The sequence below is a fragment of the Hippopotamus amphibius genome, chromosome 4, assembly GCF_030028045.1.
Source record: "Hippopotamus amphibius kiboko isolate mHipAmp2 chromosome 4, mHipAmp2.hap2, whole genome shotgun sequence".
In the NCBI taxonomy this organism is placed as follows: Eukaryota; Metazoa; Chordata; class Mammalia; order Artiodactyla; family Hippopotamidae; genus Hippopotamus; species Hippopotamus amphibius.
The window spans coordinates 56,582,666-56,600,594 of NC_080189.1; the positions used below are offsets into that span (position 1 = coordinate 56,582,666).

A 17,929-nucleotide genomic window follows, 5' to 3' on the forward strand; every position below is an offset into this window, starting at 1 on the left:
CTTGTTCTCATTGTGTTATCCAGCCAGAAATGTTTATTTGCTAATTATATGCCAGGTTATACTGTGTACTGGGAATAAAGCAGTATACAATCTAAGTAGTCACTGGACAGAAGGAATAATTGATGGACTTCATAGACTAATGCAAGAAATATGATGTGTGTATATATATGTATATAAAATAGTTATCCAAGGCAGCATTTAATTGTTTAAAATTGAAGTACTTTTAGGACTTCCCTGGCTGTCCAGTGGTTAAGACTCTGCACTTCCACTGCAGGGGGCGCAGGTTCAGTCCCTGGTCGGGGAACTACGATCCCACATGCCGCAAGGCGCAGCCAAAAAAATAAAAGCGAAGTACTTTTGGAATTAAGCAAATAGGTATATGAGTATAGGTGCAAATAAATAAGGAAGAATTTTTGGAGAAAGTGGGACTTGAATTGGACCATGAAAGATGTTTAGGTAAGGAAGGGGAAGGGGAGGAGCCTTCCAGGTGGAAGAGGCGATATGATCAAAGTCTTGGGGGTGTAAGTCTTGGAGCATGTTGCTCAGAGAGTGATGGACGCTAAGATTAGAAAGTTTAGAATATACCAAACTTTGAATGCTAGGTGGCACTTTTATCTTGTGGACATTAAAAAGCTGTTGGAAATTTGTGACCATGGGCTAGACATCATGAAGTTGAACTTTTAGGGAGATTAATATGGTGGCAGTTGGAGGTAGGAAATAAGAAGGGATAATTCATAAGATATTTTAAGGAAGAACCTAAAGAATTTGATAGTTGATGTGGAAGTAAAAGGAGAGGAACAAGACCAAGACAACTCTTTATTTTTTCATTCCCTATATTGGTGAATCTTACACCTTAGATTTTTATATAATAAGAGTATGGATGTGCTGAGAGTCCCCAAGACCACTCCTCAGTGCAGTTGTTCACCAGAAGAACTCATAGGATTCAACTTAATAGTTGTACTTAAGGCCAAGATTTATTACAGCAGAAGGATACAAAGCAAAATCAGTTCCATAAAGGTTTGTAAAGGAGCATGAGGCGAAGTCTGGAGGAAATAGGCACAACTTCTGAAATTCTCTCCTGATGGAGTCACAGGACACAATTCCTATAGAAGCTATAACAATATGTGGTAGAAGCTCACCTAAGCCTGGGAATCCATAGTTTTGTTTTTTTTTTTAATCAGGTGTCAGTCACATAGGCATCCTTTGCCTAGAGCATGTCAAAATTCAGACTTCCAGAAAGAAAGCATGTGTTCAGCATAAACCATATTGCTTGTACAGTCCATGTGTAAGACTCTCTTCCATTTATGGAAAGTTTTATATTAGTGTAGAGAACCATTTACCAGCTAAGTTTCCAGATGCCAGCCAAGGGCCAGACTTGTAAGCAGGCCTTTCTAAAGAGATAGAAATCTCACAACTGCTGTGTTAACTTTTTGCTGCACAATGGGTAAAAAAGTGAATTTCACGTTTTATCCCAGCAAGTTAGCTACAACTGTAGAGGCATCCCATTGGTTGGGATGAGTCAATCAGCAGTATATCACTGCTTAACCTGTTAGCCTCATCTACTAATCCTCTTCCTCATTTTACCATATTGAAATACTTGGAGTTTCCGAAATGCACCCATATCTTTCAGACCCCTGGGCTTGTTTTGCATGCTCTTCTTTCTGTCTGACACTACACTTCCCCTTCCAGTTTGCTTAGTGTGTTCCTGCTTGTAATTCCAGTTGGTTCAAATGTTATTTCTTAAGTGTCGTCTTCTTTACCTATCTTCCTAGACTTAGAAATTTCTTCCTCCATTCTCTTAGCATCTGTACTTTTTTTTTCTTTTTGCACTTCTTTCTCCATTATTTTAAATACTTGATTACTTTTCTTTCTTTGCTGTTCCATAACTACTTACAAAATCTCTCATTTGTATTACATTACTTTTCATGTTATTGTAATTGTTGACTCTTCTGCCTCTTCCATTAGACTAAACCCCACTAAACCATTGAGAATCAGGAAGTCTTTATTTTCATTTCCTCTTCTTAGCACAGTGCTTTGTTTAGTACATGGTAAAGGCTTACTATGTGTTTGCTGAATGAATTAAGTAACAATACAGAAAGGTTGAGCTGTAAACTAAGTATTTACCTGATGTGCTTTATTTTCTCTGGGAAGTAGGAGGCAAGATCCTTGGTTGACATGTACATGTGAGGTAGGAGTTCGGTAGAAGACTTGATAAGAGTAGTACTAACTAAAATAGCCTTCATGGGAAATAGCTTTTATCCTGTTGCTCACCTCCTTCTACGGTATCCTTTGTTCATCTAGTATAGCAAGTCCAGACTCTCCCCTTGCTTTTACAGTGCTCTTCAGTCTATATCTGTCTTATTTATCTAGCACAGTTTCCCCCATCCCTGAAGATCATTGTCTTCACTACTTATAGCAGGTCATTCTTTCACAAATGCTCTTACTCTTTCTTCCTTGTAACCTTTCCTAATCATTGTCCAAAATGATGGGGGCCCAAATCAAATTTTTACTTCCTCCATAATTACTCAGACCCACATCAGTCTTTCTTCTGTTATTGCCCTTTACTCAAACATTATAGTTTAATGCTTCTCTAATTGTTTAATTTTACTTCCTCAATTAGTTGATAAATTCTATGAGGGCACATATACCATATCTATTTTTTTACTGATTTTATGTTCTTATTCTCCCTTGTCACAATGCTGGCCACATAGTAGACTAATTATTAAATATTTGAGAAACGACTAAATTAATACACATACACATCTGACATATTGCTGCCTAGTTTTAATAGGTAAGGAAATAAGCCAAGATTTATCTATTTTCGTTGTTTTCCTTCTTTTTGTATAAAGAACAGCATATATTTGTCAGTTACCTGGTTGTATACAGGTTATACCCAGAGATTAATAGCAGGTATGTTATCAAGTATTGTTAATATAAAATTTACTGTATATGAGTTGAAATTTCAGAGATCAAGTCATGTTTTAAATATTGTTATGAATTTTATACCAAAATTCTGTGTGCCTCCTATTTTTATAACAAAATGAAATTCCTTCTGGATATGAAAGAACATTATATTTACTAACATAATTTCAGTGCTATGAAGGGAATGGGATATGAGTCACTGTGTCAAAGGAGAACGTGGAATAACTTTGAAGAGAAAATATTTTTATTAGTGTGTCACAATTTTGGATGATTTTGAAAAAAACATTTTAAAGGCAAAGTTGCTTTTATATAGTTTTCACAGTCCTGGGTCATATATTTATGTCACTTCCTTTCTTCTGTTATTTTCAATAGATTCAGGGACAGCAGACAGGTAATGTGAAACTTGAATTTGCAGAAGAAAACCTACCAAAAGAGGAAACCAGCTTCTTATCAGCCCATCCTCAGATGACCAATTTGCAAGACATTGGTAAATTTTGATTATATACCATAGTGCGGTATTTTTATACCAAATGTTCAGTAATTTGATTTTTTACTTTAAAATTTGAGACAACTTAGTGCTTAGTGCCTTGGGCATTTCACATTCTCTGGTTCTAAATTCTTCAATTTAAAGACATAAAATTGGTAGATTTAGGGATACTGCAGCCATGAAAATAGAAGAGATGATCTTGGAATACACTGTTCATGTTTTCTTGTTATCATCAGTACAAATGAGTTTAAATTGATACCTGAGTTATGACTACTGAAAAACATTTTTCAAAGAAGAATATTCTCTGCACATTCAAAAAAGTGATTGTGGTATTTCACTGAAATTTGTATTGAAATGTGTATTTTCTCCTATTCATGTAACTTAGATATTTGTCATAAAAGCAAGTTATCTACTCTGCAAGATACCGAAAAAATTAAACAACTTGAAGGACAAGTTCAAGAATTAGAAAACCTCATATCCTCTTTGCAGCAGCAATTGAAAGAAACTGAAGAAAATTATGGGGCAGAAATTTATTCTTTGCAGGAAAGGCTTCAATCCATTAATGAGTCCACAGTTCAGCCAAGGTATCCATCTACTTATAACTTCATTCAGTAGTATTTGTAGCTTAGTAACAATCATAGTATGGTTGTTTTAAGAAAAAAGCGTAACTTCAGCAAATTTGCTTGAAAGAGATGGGCTGTAAGCATTGTCAAGAAATAAGGAGATAAACTCGTCTCTGAAATGTGTGAAGTAAATGTTAGTGTAAACCAAATACATTTTATATTAGGAATTTTACTTACACCTTTATTTTATAAAGATGCTCATTGTTATGAATATACTAAGTTAAATCAGGCGGTGTGCATGTATTTGTTGCTCATTGTATGCCCAGTCTTGCTACTCTAATATGGGGAATACACAAAGAATATAAGAAGTGATCATTCCAGTCATAGCTGGACTTTCTCCACTTGGTTGTCTAACACTCAGATTCACCATGTCTCAAAATACAGCTCTGGATCTTCCCTCAAAATTTGTTCCTTCTGCACCCACCTAACTCTCCTTTCAAACTTCACTTCCAGTGTATCAAGAAATCCTGTTATCTCTACTTCCAAAATAAATCTAAACTATACTGCTTCTCACCCCTGGTCCCTGCCATCGCCATGTCTCACTTGGATTACTACAACAGCGGATCTCCCTGCTTCTACCCTAACTCTTCCCTAAAGTTTGTTTTCTACACAGTTCCAAAACATTGCTTTTAAAATGTAAGGCAGATCATGTTATTCCAGTGTTCTTCTGTCCTTACTGTGCCTTACTAGGACCTACATAATGGGCCCCTGTTACCTCTCTGAATTTATCTCCTGATGACTTGTCACAATGTTGTAAAGCCACATAATCTCCTTGAGATCCTCAGACCGTCGTGATGCACCTGCCTTATGAGTTTCTCTCTCGTTGCTGTTCTTTCTACCTGGAATGATCTTTCTCTAAGTATTTGCATGCCCAGCACGCTTATCTCCTTTGGGTCTTTACGCAAATGTCATGTTCTCATGAGTCCTATCCTGATCACCTTTTTTAACTTAAAATCATCCCTTAGCACTCTCTATATGAATTTCCTGCTTCATTTTTCTATATTAATAGTATCTGTTTTATATATATATAAAACTATATATTTATGTAAAATTAAAAATAAGCATATATTTTTGGAGGGGAAGTTATTTGATTTTATTATCTGTCCTCTGTGAAGGACTTCAAGCTTTGTAAGGGGATTTATGTCTATTTAATTTACTGTATCCCAAACCCTATAATAATTCCCTATGCATAGTAGGTGCTCAATAAATAGTTGTTAAATGAATGAAAAGTTTATAATTTAGTAGGGAAGTGTGCTATAATATTTAACTTAGCTCTATAAAGTCCTCGGAGGTTTAACCTAACTTTGACTGACTCTACTGCTTTAGGACTGATGTCTCCTTAGGCACTTATATTGGAACCTAAAGACAAGTTTTGTTTTGTTTTCTTATTTTGGAGCCCAAGTAGTGAATTTCCACACTTCTTCAGAAGCATTCTGTTTCTCCTTTTTTTATTTAGGGTCTGTATGTAGGCTTTGGAATTGTTTATCCAGCATTGACACAGCCTTATAAAGCTTCCATTTTACTTGAGGTCGGTGGTTCCCGAACTTTATCATGCATCAAAAACATTGGAGGTTTTTGAAATTTAATATTATTTTTTGAATACATAAAATTACAGATTACTGTATGTTATGTTTGAAGAATTAGATTCAATAACTTTAAGATGGATTCTGTCATTTGTATTTGTAACAAGATAATTCTGATGCAGGCAGTCCACAGACTGACATTTGGAAACTATTACTTTTAGGTTTTTTGATATGAAAGAAAATAGGTAGATAGCAAGAACTCTCTTATAATCATTTAGAGTATTTCAAGTAGCCTTCCTTTAATTAGTGATGTTTTCTCTCCAAAGCATGAAGAAAAGAAAGTTTTCTGGAAGTATAGACCTTTGCTGTTCCTGCACTTGGGCTTTTGCTAGCTTATCATGCTTTTTCAGAGTTTCTATAATAATCAGTGGAAATGTATTAACAATAGCTTTCAACTAAAACCACTAGTTTTCTCCCACCCCCTAAAAATGAGGTTTATTGACGGCCATGTTCACTTCTATGAACATGTAATTAAACTTATTTCTTGTTAAATGTCGTCACATATTTGGAGACAACGATAGTACTTTTTGAATAAAGAGTATACTGTTCTCCTAAGATAGACTTGAACTAGTTTAAGAAAAATAATTGTCAATTCATTTAACAAATATTTGGTGATGTCATACTAGAAGCCTCTTGGGAGGATGTAGTATGGAATTGGAACAGCCATGGGCTTTAGTCAGACAAACCTGCATTTGACTCCTGATTTGATCTTTGACTGGCTGTATGGTCTTCGGCAGATATTTAAATACGTCTGAGTAATATTAGGGAATAAAAACTACTTTAAGATCTTGAGGATTAAAAGAAACCATGATTGGGAAGAGATTTGGCTAGATGTCGCGGAGGAAACTTTAGATGTATATGAAGTCTCTTTACCTCAAGGGACTTCAGCCCAGTTATTGAAATAATACTTATTCACAAAACAATAATTTTTTTAAAGTAGTGATTGGGGAATATAACATGATGATACAGCCGAAGTGATAGAATGTAAACCCATGTTTTTGTGTCATTTTTCAGTGCTTGCTACTGCACATTTCTGTAATGATGCTTTTTGGAGTGTCTCCAGGGGAAAGGGAAATGAAGGGATGACTGTGAGACAGTGGGATGGAAGGAATCTTGGAAGCAAAGCAGAGGAAAGATGACCTGTGTTGTTTGTGCTAGAGAATATAGAGGTTTATGATGTATTAATATAAATAGAGAAATCTGGCAGACGGTAGGACCTTAATTTGTGAGATGGGAACAGTGGATTTGGTTTTAGCCAGACTATTGTTCTTGAATTTGGGATAAACACTTTCAAATGCTATAAAGCTACAGAACTGAAGTCATTGTGGACTAAACAGCATTTTTTTTTTTTTGGAAGTTTGGGTCTTTCATAGCTGGATAAATAATCAGGGGGATTTTCCATGGGCTGTGACATGAAGCAAAGGATCAGAATAGTGTATGCAAGAAACTATGAGGAAACAGACAAAATGATAAGGAAGATAGAAAAACCAGGAAAGGGCAGAGAATAAAGACAAGAAGAATGAGTTTTTACGATCATTTAACATGAATATGAAAGATGTATAGGCTATTCACAACAGAAGAAAATTTCACAGCTAGTAGCATTTGAAAGAATGTATAATCTCAAAAATAAAGATGTACATGTACTAAGAAAGTTTTAAGACTGTTATGAGTCTGTGTTTTTGAGTTTTTGAGAAAACACTTAAGTGGTACTGTTATGGAGTTAACTTAATGTAACTTTTTTGAATATGGCATTATATAAAATTTTAAATAATATAAGATTTTATCATGTAGAAACATCTGCCGATGTGTGTAAAGATATATTTATGAGGATCTATATTGTAGCATTATTTGTAATAGTGAACATTTGGAAATGACCAAATGCAATACAATACAGAATAAAGACATGAATACCAAAAGATACATGAATAAATTAAAAACAAAAAATTCCAGAAGTGGTTGTGTATAAATTAAGAATCCTTCTCACTGTCACTGCCCACCTAAAGCACTAGAGGTAATTGTTACTTTTGACGTGCATTCTTCAAGACTTTTTTCTCTGTGTGTGTGTAAATTTTTAATAAAAATGTGACTTTATAAACTTTTTTACTCAATAATAGCATAGATAACTTTTAAAAAATGTTTATAGTTATAAATAGTTCCATGTCATACATTTGTAGTAGACTTTATAAAATGGCATAAAATTCAGGGATAATCTGTTAAAACATTCTGTTATTTAATTCTGCTGCTTTACTTTTAAGTGGAAAAATTAGTCAAAAATATGACAAGTTATAATACCTGTAACTATTTTTTTAATATTTATTTGTTTATGTATTTATTTATGTATTTATTTTTAGCTGTGTTGGGTCTTCACTGCTGCACGCAGACTTTCTCTACTTGTGGCGAGCGGGGGCTACTCTTCATTGTGATTCTCAGGCTTCTCATTGCGGTGGCTTCTCTTGTTGCCGAGCATGGGCCCTAGAGCACTCTGGCTTCAGTAGCTGCGGCGCAGGGGCTTAGTTGCTCCATGGCATATGGGATCTTCCTGGAGCAGGAATCGAACCCTTGTTCCCTGCATTTGGATTCTTAACCACTGCATCACCAGAAAAGTCCCAATACCTGTAACTCTTAACCTGTCATTTTTTTTTCCACTGCCCCAGTACACATTGTATGCATGCTCTAAATTTGGACTAACAGTAAAATTCACACACAACACTAATTCTTTCATCTTCTTTGATTTATATTTAGCTTCTCCATTGACTCAGTGATAACTGAACCTGATGTACGGAAAACAGTATACCCTGGAAGTTGTCTAAAGAACATCGATGGTGCAACAGAGGTATTATATCTTTAAACTGTTAGGTACACTGATTTTATTTTTGTTACTGTCATTTTTGTGTCTGTGGTTTAATAATTACCCAATAAATAGGTGCTAAGAATTATGTATGGTAAATAGGAGGATAATACCATATATAAAAGACCCAGAAGAATATATATAAGTGAAGAAATTTGATTTACTTTCATAGCATAGGAGAAACACAAGAAAGTTAAAATTGAGAGGTATTTTCCCCCCTGAATGTATTCTAGTTTAAAATTTGTCTTGTTATATATAACATGGGCTATATAACAAGTTAGTTTCAGAAAAGAGAAACAGCTTTTCTTCCTCCCATGGGAAGTTGAACTAGACTATCTCTAGAATAGTATTTAGGAATTCCCAAAATTCAGTATGCTAGGGCTGGGACACTGGATGAGGCTTTCTTCAGCACAAGCCATATAATATAGAAAAGCCCTCATCTTTTACAGTATATCTCATCTAGCTAAACCACCTTTGGCCTCTCCTCAACACTGTATATATTCCCAATTTGTGGCCACTTTCCTCAAACATAACTGTAAAACCCTGATCTTAACTCAGTAAATTTTTAGCTCTTAAGCCCTTCAGGAAAAGATCATTGCCCTCTCTCATTCTGGGTATAGAAGAGAGACATTGGCCACATTCTCAGTTCTTCCACATTCATCCCATGTGGAACATCCGTTTGGATGACATTCAGATAATTGGTAAATTAAGAAATACTTTCATACCGAGAACATGTTTACATTTAAATAACCGTTCAGGGGCTTTTTCTGTTTATAAAAGTAATTTGTGTTTATAGAAAACTGGATACTATTAAGTACCAAGAAGAAAAGAAATTTGTTTATAATTTCGTGAGCAAAGATAGCCACTGTTAACATTACTTAAAATTAAATACATGCACGTTATTAATTATATTTAAGCAGTGTTTTTCCCATTCTAGAACTGTATGTTAGTAATTATGAATATATTTCTCACTTTGCATCTTTGTTAAGTTTACAATAGTAAGTACAAATATTTAGTAGAATTGTACACTAGAATTATTGTTTTTAATTAAGGGAGCAGAAATTTATTATTAATTAAAACTTTTCAGAAGCTTTCTATAAAATAGTAATCTTTTGAGGATATTTCAGAGTAGAAGTTTAAAAATAAGTGGTGTATAATTAGTGTAAATAAGTATGTCATATTTTGCTTTTTAATTTAGTTTTCTAGTGAATTTGGAGTGAAACAAGAAACAAATATGGTTAAGTTGCTGGAAAGACAGTACCAAGAACGATTAGAAGAAGAAGTAGCTAAGGTAAGTTTATAGTTTATTTGAAAGATTATTATGGTCTGTATTCCCTTTGAGCCTTCAGAAAACAGAGGTTTTATTGATGGTAATGCAGTTTATTTTTTGTTGTAAACTACATACATAGCTCATTTAAGTTGTCAGATACTAGTATTAACCACAGTTGCCTTTGAATGGAATCTTCTGTGAATCTTTCTTTGAGAAAAGCATTCTTCTCTTGATGTAGAAAGCAATTAGAAACTTTTCAAAGTTGGAAATTTGTTACCTTGTGAGTAGTACCATAGGGAGGAGTTTGGCCTTCCTTAAAGGTGGGGGATATGGTAGGAAATGAAAAAGAAAGTGCTTGGTCTTTGATATATTATCTTTGCCTGCCTCCTTCCAGAGAAATTACTGTGATGTTAATGACTGTAGATGCTCCTAGCTGCTATGCCCAGAGCTATTCTTATAAACTCCTGAACACCAAGCATATCACCTATACCATTATAATTCCGTTTCTTTTGTCTCTGTATTCTCTTTTAAAATGCATATACCTGATTGGGTTCTTTTTTTGAAACAGTTGAATTCTCAGTTTGTCTGATTGTTTCTTATAATATTTAAACTGTTCCAATTGTAACACTCCTAGTGGAGTATATACATTTATTTTTTTAAGTTTTTTATTTTTTAATATAATAGCTTCCTACCTGAACTACTTTTAAAAAAAATTTTATTTATTTATTTATTGGCTGCATTGGGTCTTCATTGCTGTGCGCAGGCTTTCTCTAGTTGCAGCAAGTGGGGGCTACTCTTTGTTGCAGTGCACGGGCTTCTCATTATGGTGGCTTCACTTGTTGCAGAGCACAGGCTCTAGGCACACAGGCTTCAGTAGTTGTGGCCCGAGGGCTCTAGAGCAACAGGCTCAGTAGTTGTGGCACACAGGCTTAGTTGCTCCACAGCATGTAGGATCTTCCTGGCCCAGGGATTGAACCCATGTCCTCTGCATTGGCAGGTGGATTCTTAACCACTGCGCCACCAGGGAAGTCCCCAGAGTATATGCATTTTAAAGGGGGAGGAGTGATTAGAATTTAAAAGAAAAGCATAAGGAATTAGGTTAAACAAAAATTAGCTGAGGAGGTCAAGACTCAAGGAAATATGTGAGCCATAAGGACCTCCTCACTTCTGTATCTGAATTGAATATTTAGTTCAAAGTAAAAAGGGAGGCAGCATCACTTTTATATAGCTTTTACTATCTAGTTCTTTTAGAGAGTTGCAGGTCTTTTGTAATTACCTCTTACATAAATTTCTCAAGTGAAATGTTTATAGCAGGGCATCATAGTATAGTAGTTAAGAAAATGAGGTGTAGTATAGGATTTACCAGGCTTTAAATTCTTATTCTTCTGGTTTACTAGATTCACAATCTTAGGAAAGTTACTTAACTATTCAGTCTCACTTCCTTCTATGTTAAAAGAGGAGAATAATAGAAATAATAGGAATTCTTGTGAAGATTCAATGAACTAATACATATAAGGCACCTAGGAGATAATAAAGACTCATAAATGACATTTTTAAAGTAGTCTTACTAGTATTATAATAGTGATGATATAAATCTGTTTTGTGAAGCATCATTCATCCAAGCTGTTAGCAGATTGCCAGAGTACAGATCAGTGAAAACTGTTCCAGAGGCAGCCAAGCTACTGTGATCCAAGAGACAATATTTGATGGCCCAGCTTGATCCTAGAATAGTATAGGTTGTTTATATTAGTCACCAGTACAGATGGGATTATGCTCCACACAATAACCCTCAGATACAATTTTAGAAAAAGATTGAGAAACATTGTTTTAAAAGCACAGGGTATCTAGAAGAAGTCAGGAGGTAGTGATTCCCAACATAGATAACATTAGATTCAGCCTGTGATTTGGGTACATACTATTGAAAAAATAGACATTCATTAATATTTCGCTGCCAGGCAGTATTCTGAGTGCTGGGGTTATAGCAGAGGAAAAAGAGATGAAATCATTGCTCCTATAGACCTTACATTCTAGTTGGTGCAAATAGACAATATACAGATGGTAATAAATAATATGAAGAAAAAACAAACCAAGGTAATAGGAATAGGAAATTCCATGGGGAATGAGATGGTGTTATTTTATATAGGGTAATCACAGAAGGCCTCACTTTAGAAGTGACATTAGGGGAGAATCCAGATGGAAGTGAGAGAGTAAATCATGAAGATAACAGATTGAGCACCTTTTAAGAAAGTGGGATGCAGAAGAAAAAGTCAGCAATTCTCCAGTGGATGTCTTCAAGAGGTGTCCATGGAGAATTGACAACAGTGTGAAGGCCACCTACTGAACTGCCAGCTTTGCCGAGTTGGAGAATAGTAATATTCAGTCCTGCCACCTCTGTATTCATGAGTACCATTTGGAGAAGCATTGTGAAATCCTGGTATAGATTTATCTCCTCAGCAGATGTATCTGGATACAGGAAGAAGAAATACAGGGAAAGAGGGGCAAGGACTTGCCCTTCAAGGGAAGATAGTACTGCAGGTAATTTGACCTAAGTAACTATTTACTTAGGTGTTGGGTACAGGATGAAAAAGAACGCAAAGGAGTAGTTTTTGGAGAGGAGGGGGTGGCTTAATGGATTCAGCTTTCCCATTAAATGCAAAACACTTACTAAATGTGTAGAAGTGTTAAGGAAGTGATTGGATATAAAAATCTAGAGTTCAGGAGCAAAGATAAAACTAGGCATATAATAGTTATATCTAGGGCAGTGTTTTTCAAACTGTGAGATATCACTTCTTTTTAAGTCATGAAATCAATTTATTGATTTGGAACCAGGATTTTAATATTCATGGAAAAGTTCAATTATATAAAACACATATACACACAAGTACCTATGTATGCTTTGGGTCACAATATAAAATTTTTTTTGTTGTTGTTGTATGTGTAGGTTTACCAGAGTTACAGTGAAAAATATTAATATATATATATATTTTGTGAGTGTAAATAGAGCAGGGGTCTGGGAACTGAGCCTAGAGAATGCTGTAGAGGTCAGAGAAATGAGGAAGAACAAAGGAGATGAAGAAGTGGTAAATTAAATATGTTAAGGACAAAAGATTGCATCTCAGAAGCCAATAATAAAAGTGTATCAAGAAGAGACTATATTAAACTGTGTCATATATTTCTTTTTTTTTTTTTTTGCTTTCATGTTTTAATTGTGACTAATGCTGCTATGAACATGGGGGCACAAATATCTCTGTGTTTCTGATTTCAGTTCTTTTGGGTATATAGCCAGAAGTGGAATTGCTGGATCATATGAAAATTCTATTTTTCATTTTCTTAAGGAATTACCATACTGTTTTCCACAGCGGCTGTACCATTTTACATTTCTCTTTGGAGTAATGTCTAGTCAGGTCCTTTGCCTATTTTTTTTTTTTAATTTTTTTATTTTTTGGGGGTACACAAAGTTCAATCATCTGTTAAAAAATATGGAACGCTTCACGAATTTGCGTGTCATCCTTGCGCAGGGGCCATGCTAATCTTCTCTGTATCGTTCCAATTTTAGTATATGTGCTGCTGAAGCGAGCACCATATATTTCTGATAAGTCAGGAAAGATTAGAACTGCAAATAAACCATTGGATTTTACAATGTGAAATCATTGGTGACTTTGACAAGAATACATTTGATGGGATGGTAAAGACAAACTGATTAGATTGGATTTGAGAGAGAGAGTGAAGAAGAGTGGGGAAATGAACTATTTTGAGTTTTACTTGAAAGGAGGAGAGAAATACAGGGATAGCTAAAAGGTGAAGTAGGGAGTCAAGTGGTGGATTTTTGTTGTTGGTTTGTTTTTGTTTAAGATGAAAGATATCACATCATATTTCTATGCTAATAGAAGTGATTGAGGAGAGAGGATAAAAAACAGCTGATTAAAGAGAGTGAGGAACAGTTGATGGAGCAGTGTCCTTGAGTAGATGAGAAGAGATGCGATCCCCTGAAAAGTTGCCATTGGATAGGAGCATGGTATTTTAATCCATTAAAACAGGAAGGAAGGTAAAAATGTTTGACTCATGATTCGGGTATGTTTTCAGATACAGTATTTGGAGACTGTGGAGGTTCTTTTCTGCTTGCTTCTGTTTTCTCAGTAAAATAAAAAAGTCAGCACCTGAGAATAAGAAAGGAAGAGAAGGTGTTGGATCATTAAGGAGAAAGCAAAGGGCTAAGAGAAGGAATAAGAAATGGAAAAGACAAGGGAAGTCTGTGTACTGGGAAATTTTCACCCAGTGTCACTGAGGGCCCATTTCAAGGGTAGTGGTTATGAATTTAAAATGAGACCAGTCAGCTTGGTTTTTTATTTTTCTTCTCAATTAAGTTCAGCTACACAGGCACAGAGTAAGCAGAGTTCGTTGTAAACACAGGTGAAATATGGTTAGATGGTGTGGTGGTGAATGGAAAGAAGAGAAGTACAAGGTAGTTGAGTCTGTTTTTGTTTTTGTTTTTTTAGTTTCAAACTGCACAGTTCTTTTAAATATTTGTTATCCATTTCTAATCTAAAGGCATATACAAAAGAAAGTGATCCTTATGGTACCAACTTTTCAAAATTTCAAAAGCTTTTCTGACTTTGTTGTTTGCTTATAATCTTTATTGAGATGTAATTTACATGAAATTTACATTCACCAATTATAAGTGCAAAATTTGGTGAATTTTAACAAATGTTTGCAGGTATGAAACCAACACCACAGTCAAGATTTAAAACATTTTCATCACCTCCAGAGTATTTTCATGCCACTTTGAAGCCAGTCTCCTCCATTTTATATTGTTGGATTCTACAATATTTAATAATATTTTGTCAAGAATTTTTGTCTGGGGAATTCCCTGGCAGTGCAGTGGTTAGGACTCTGTGCTTTCATTGCTGAGGGCCCAGGTTCAGTCCCTGGTCAGGGAATTAGGACCCCACAAGCTGCGTGGTGTGGCCAAAAAAAAAAAGAATATTTGTCTATATTCATGGGAAACATCAATCCCTAGTTTTATTTTCTTATAATGTCTTTGGTTTTGCTATTAGGATAATGCTGGTCTTATAAAATGTTGAAATATATTCCCTCTTTGCTATTTTCTGAAAGAATTTATGTCATATTGATATTATTTCAGACTTGTAGAATTTGATAATGAATCTTACTGGGCCTAGAGTTTACCTTGTTGGAAGTTTTGTTTGTTTGTTTTAACTATGAATTCAGTTTCTTTAATAGATTTTGTTATTTTCAGGTGATGTATTTCTTTTAGAGTGAGCGTTGGCTGTTCGTGTCACTGAAGGAATTGGTCCATTTCATCTAAGCTGTTGAAGTTACTGTTGGTAGAGTTGTTTATAGTATCCCTTTATCGTTTAATGGCTGTGAGATCTATATGTTATCTCTGCTTTCTCACTTTTTTCTTTGTCAGTCTAGCTAGAAGTTTATTGATTGTGTTGATATTTTCAATGATAGAGCTTTTGGGTTTTTTTAAAATTGTTTTTATTTTATTTTCATTGATTGTTCTTATCTTTATTTTTTGCTTGTTTCTGCTTGCTTTGGGTTTAATTTGCTCTTCTTTTTCCAGCTTCCTAAAAAAGACCTTTCTTCTTTTCCAATATATGCATTTAATGCTGTAAGTTTGCCTTTAAGCACTTCTTTAAGCTGCATTCCACAAATTTTCATTCAGTCCAGATATTTTATTTCAGATTTTCAGATATCTTCCTATTAATTGATTTGGTTAATATAATAATTTTTAATTTCTTTGTGGTTGGGCATATCTTGTATGATTTCAGTTCATTTAAATTTGTTGCCCCAAATATGTTCTATCTGGTTGAATACTCCTTGCATACTTGAAAAGAATGTGTATTCTGCTGTTGTTCAAACTTTGTTTCCCCCTAGTGTTACTTCCCTTCAGCCTGAAAGACATTCTTTGGTATTTTTTTTTAAGAGTAGATCTCCTGACAACAAATTCGACATACGACAAAGTGTATGTCATCTCATTTTGAATTGTTTGTTGAACATAGTGAATATTTGGTTCTGTAGACTCTAGGTTTTATAATCCTGTGGAGATTGTTTTTTTTTAAACAGACCACCCAGGTTTAGACCACAAGTTCAATTTCACTCTCCCTATACAGATTTCTTCTCCAGGTTTTGACTCCCTCTGCTGTTTACCTGCTTTTGGTTACTTTTCAGAGTTCTCAGGTAGTTTGCTTTTGTATTTTGTTCAGAGTTTTTAGTTGTCATCAGTGGGAGAGAGGCTATAGCGAGCTTACTTTATGCTGACTGGAATTACAAATCTATCTAGTGTTTTTTTATGCCACAATTTAGATGCAGTTGTTATTGCTTTATACCTATCAGTGCTTAGATTTATCCACATATTTACAGAAAATTTTTTAATGTTCTAATCCTTTTTGCATCTTAGGTCTTAACCTCTAGGATCATTTTTCTGCTTTTTAAGGGACATCCTTTAGAAGTTCTTTTATTGATGTTCTATTCAGAGTAAACTGTTTGTCTTTATTTTATATCTTTATTTTGTTTTTATTTATGAAAGATGGTTTTGTTCACCATTTGAATCTGGTTATTTCTGTGTCAAAACTGTAAAGATAATATTCCATTGTTTTCTGACTTTTCTTGTTTATGCTGAAAAAGTCCTTGTCATTTTAACTGTTGTTCCCTTATAGGGAATACATCTTTTTTCTGGAAACTTTAAGGTCTTCTTTTTGGTTTTGGTGTTCTCTTTATTGTCCTTATATGATTCATTGATCTTGAATCTTAGAAGTAGTGTCTTCTGTATTCTCAGTCATTATCTCATGAAATATTTTCTTTCCATTGTTCTCTAGTATGTCCTCCTGGAATTCTTGATTAGGTGTTGGTTGACGATTCTCACACTTTTTTCATCTCTCTTTGCTTCTCTTCCATATTTTTAATCTTTTTGTCTTTCCATGTTTTATTCTTAGTATTGAGAGGTAGGCAGATCAGGTTCAAGGCAAGAGATTAAAATAAAAGCCAGTTTTAAGGCCTGGACCACTAGTTAGATAAGATTGAAGGTATGGTTTGCTAAGCTGTATTGCCTAATTCACTAATTGTTTCATCACTGTCTTTGACATTTTGCTGTAATGGGCATGTTTTCCAGATGACAGCATCTAGAACATTATTACCAAACCCTGGTTCAGTGTAAGCTGGCATAGGCATCCAGGAGGTCCAGTTTAGTAGGTGAGGTGTAGTAGTGGATTGTCTGGGCAGAAACAGTATAATGTATAGTGTTTAAGGTGCTTGAGCTCTGTAGTTAGACACAGTTTGATTCAAATCCCTAACATTTATTACATATGTTACCATTGATCTGTCTCCTAATCTTGCTATGCTTCAGTTTTCTCAGCACTGACTATTGGTATTATAATTATTCTTCCTAATTCAATTGTAAGAAATCTTCCAGGCAGATTTGTTCAGATGTGTAAGTGATAGTGTAATGTACATTTTAGAAGGTGGGCTTAGGTAAGACTGCACAATTTCAACCCGCTTTCACCATTTATTTGCTCTTTGTCTTGAGGTCAAAGGAAACAAGCAGATCACTCAGTCTCTTAATCTACTTAATTTCTCTCCATAATTTCCTCATCTGATTAAATTGGGGTGATAATTGTACCTACATTGTAGGATTTTTAAATGAAATAATACAAGGGCTTGATAAATGATTGTTGCTGCTTTTATTCTTGTTGTACGTTATCATCAGCATTATTCTATTGAAGTAGGACTGCATTCAGCCACTAGAACAGCAGTCCCCAACCTTTTTGGCAGCAGGGGCCAGTTTCATGGAAGACAATTTTTCTCAGCTGGGGCAGGGAGGGGTTGGCTTTGGGATGATTCAAGTGCGTTACATTTATTGTGTACTTTATTTCTACAATTATTACATGGTAATATATAATGAAATAAGTATACAACTCACCATAATGCAGAATCAGAGGGGACCCTGAGCTTGTTTTCCTGCAACTAGATGGACCCACCTAGGGGTGATGGGTCTGCCTCAGGTCCATCTCAGATCATCAGAGGTTAGCTTCTCATAGGGTTCCTGCTCCTGTGAGACTCTAATGCTGCAGCTGATCTGACAGGAGGCGGAGCTCAGGCAGTAATGTGAGCGCTGGGGAGTGGCTGTAAATACAGATGAAGCTTCGCTCCCTCCACCACTCGCCTCCTGCTGTGCGG

At 35.0% G+C, this 17,929-nt stretch overlaps 1 protein-coding gene and 1 non-coding gene across 6 annotated transcripts in view; one reads left to right on the forward strand and one right to left on the reverse strand.

Annotated features, from left to right (window-relative positions):
• AKAP9 (A-kinase anchoring protein 9) overlaps positions 1–17,929 on the forward strand; it is a 147,217-nt gene that overhangs the window by 55,541 nt on the left and 73,747 nt on the right. For all 5 annotated transcript variants that reach the window (XM_057730301.1, XM_057730302.1, XM_057730303.1 and 2 more), the window contains exons 13-16: positions 3,295–3,409; positions 3,795–3,993; positions 8,358–8,448; positions 9,662–9,754. In XM_057730301.1, coding sequence (XP_057586284.1) covers positions 3,295–3,409; positions 3,795–3,993; positions 8,358–8,448; positions 9,662–9,754 — 498 coding nt within the window. The remainder of the gene's footprint in view (positions 1–3,294; positions 3,410–3,794; positions 3,994–8,357; positions 8,449–9,661; positions 9,755–17,929) is intronic.
• On the reverse strand, positions 13,207–13,313 carry LOC130852896 (U6 spliceosomal RNA). Its single transcript, XR_009053596.1, has one exon. It is a non-coding gene; the product is annotated as a U6 spliceosomal RNA (small nuclear RNA).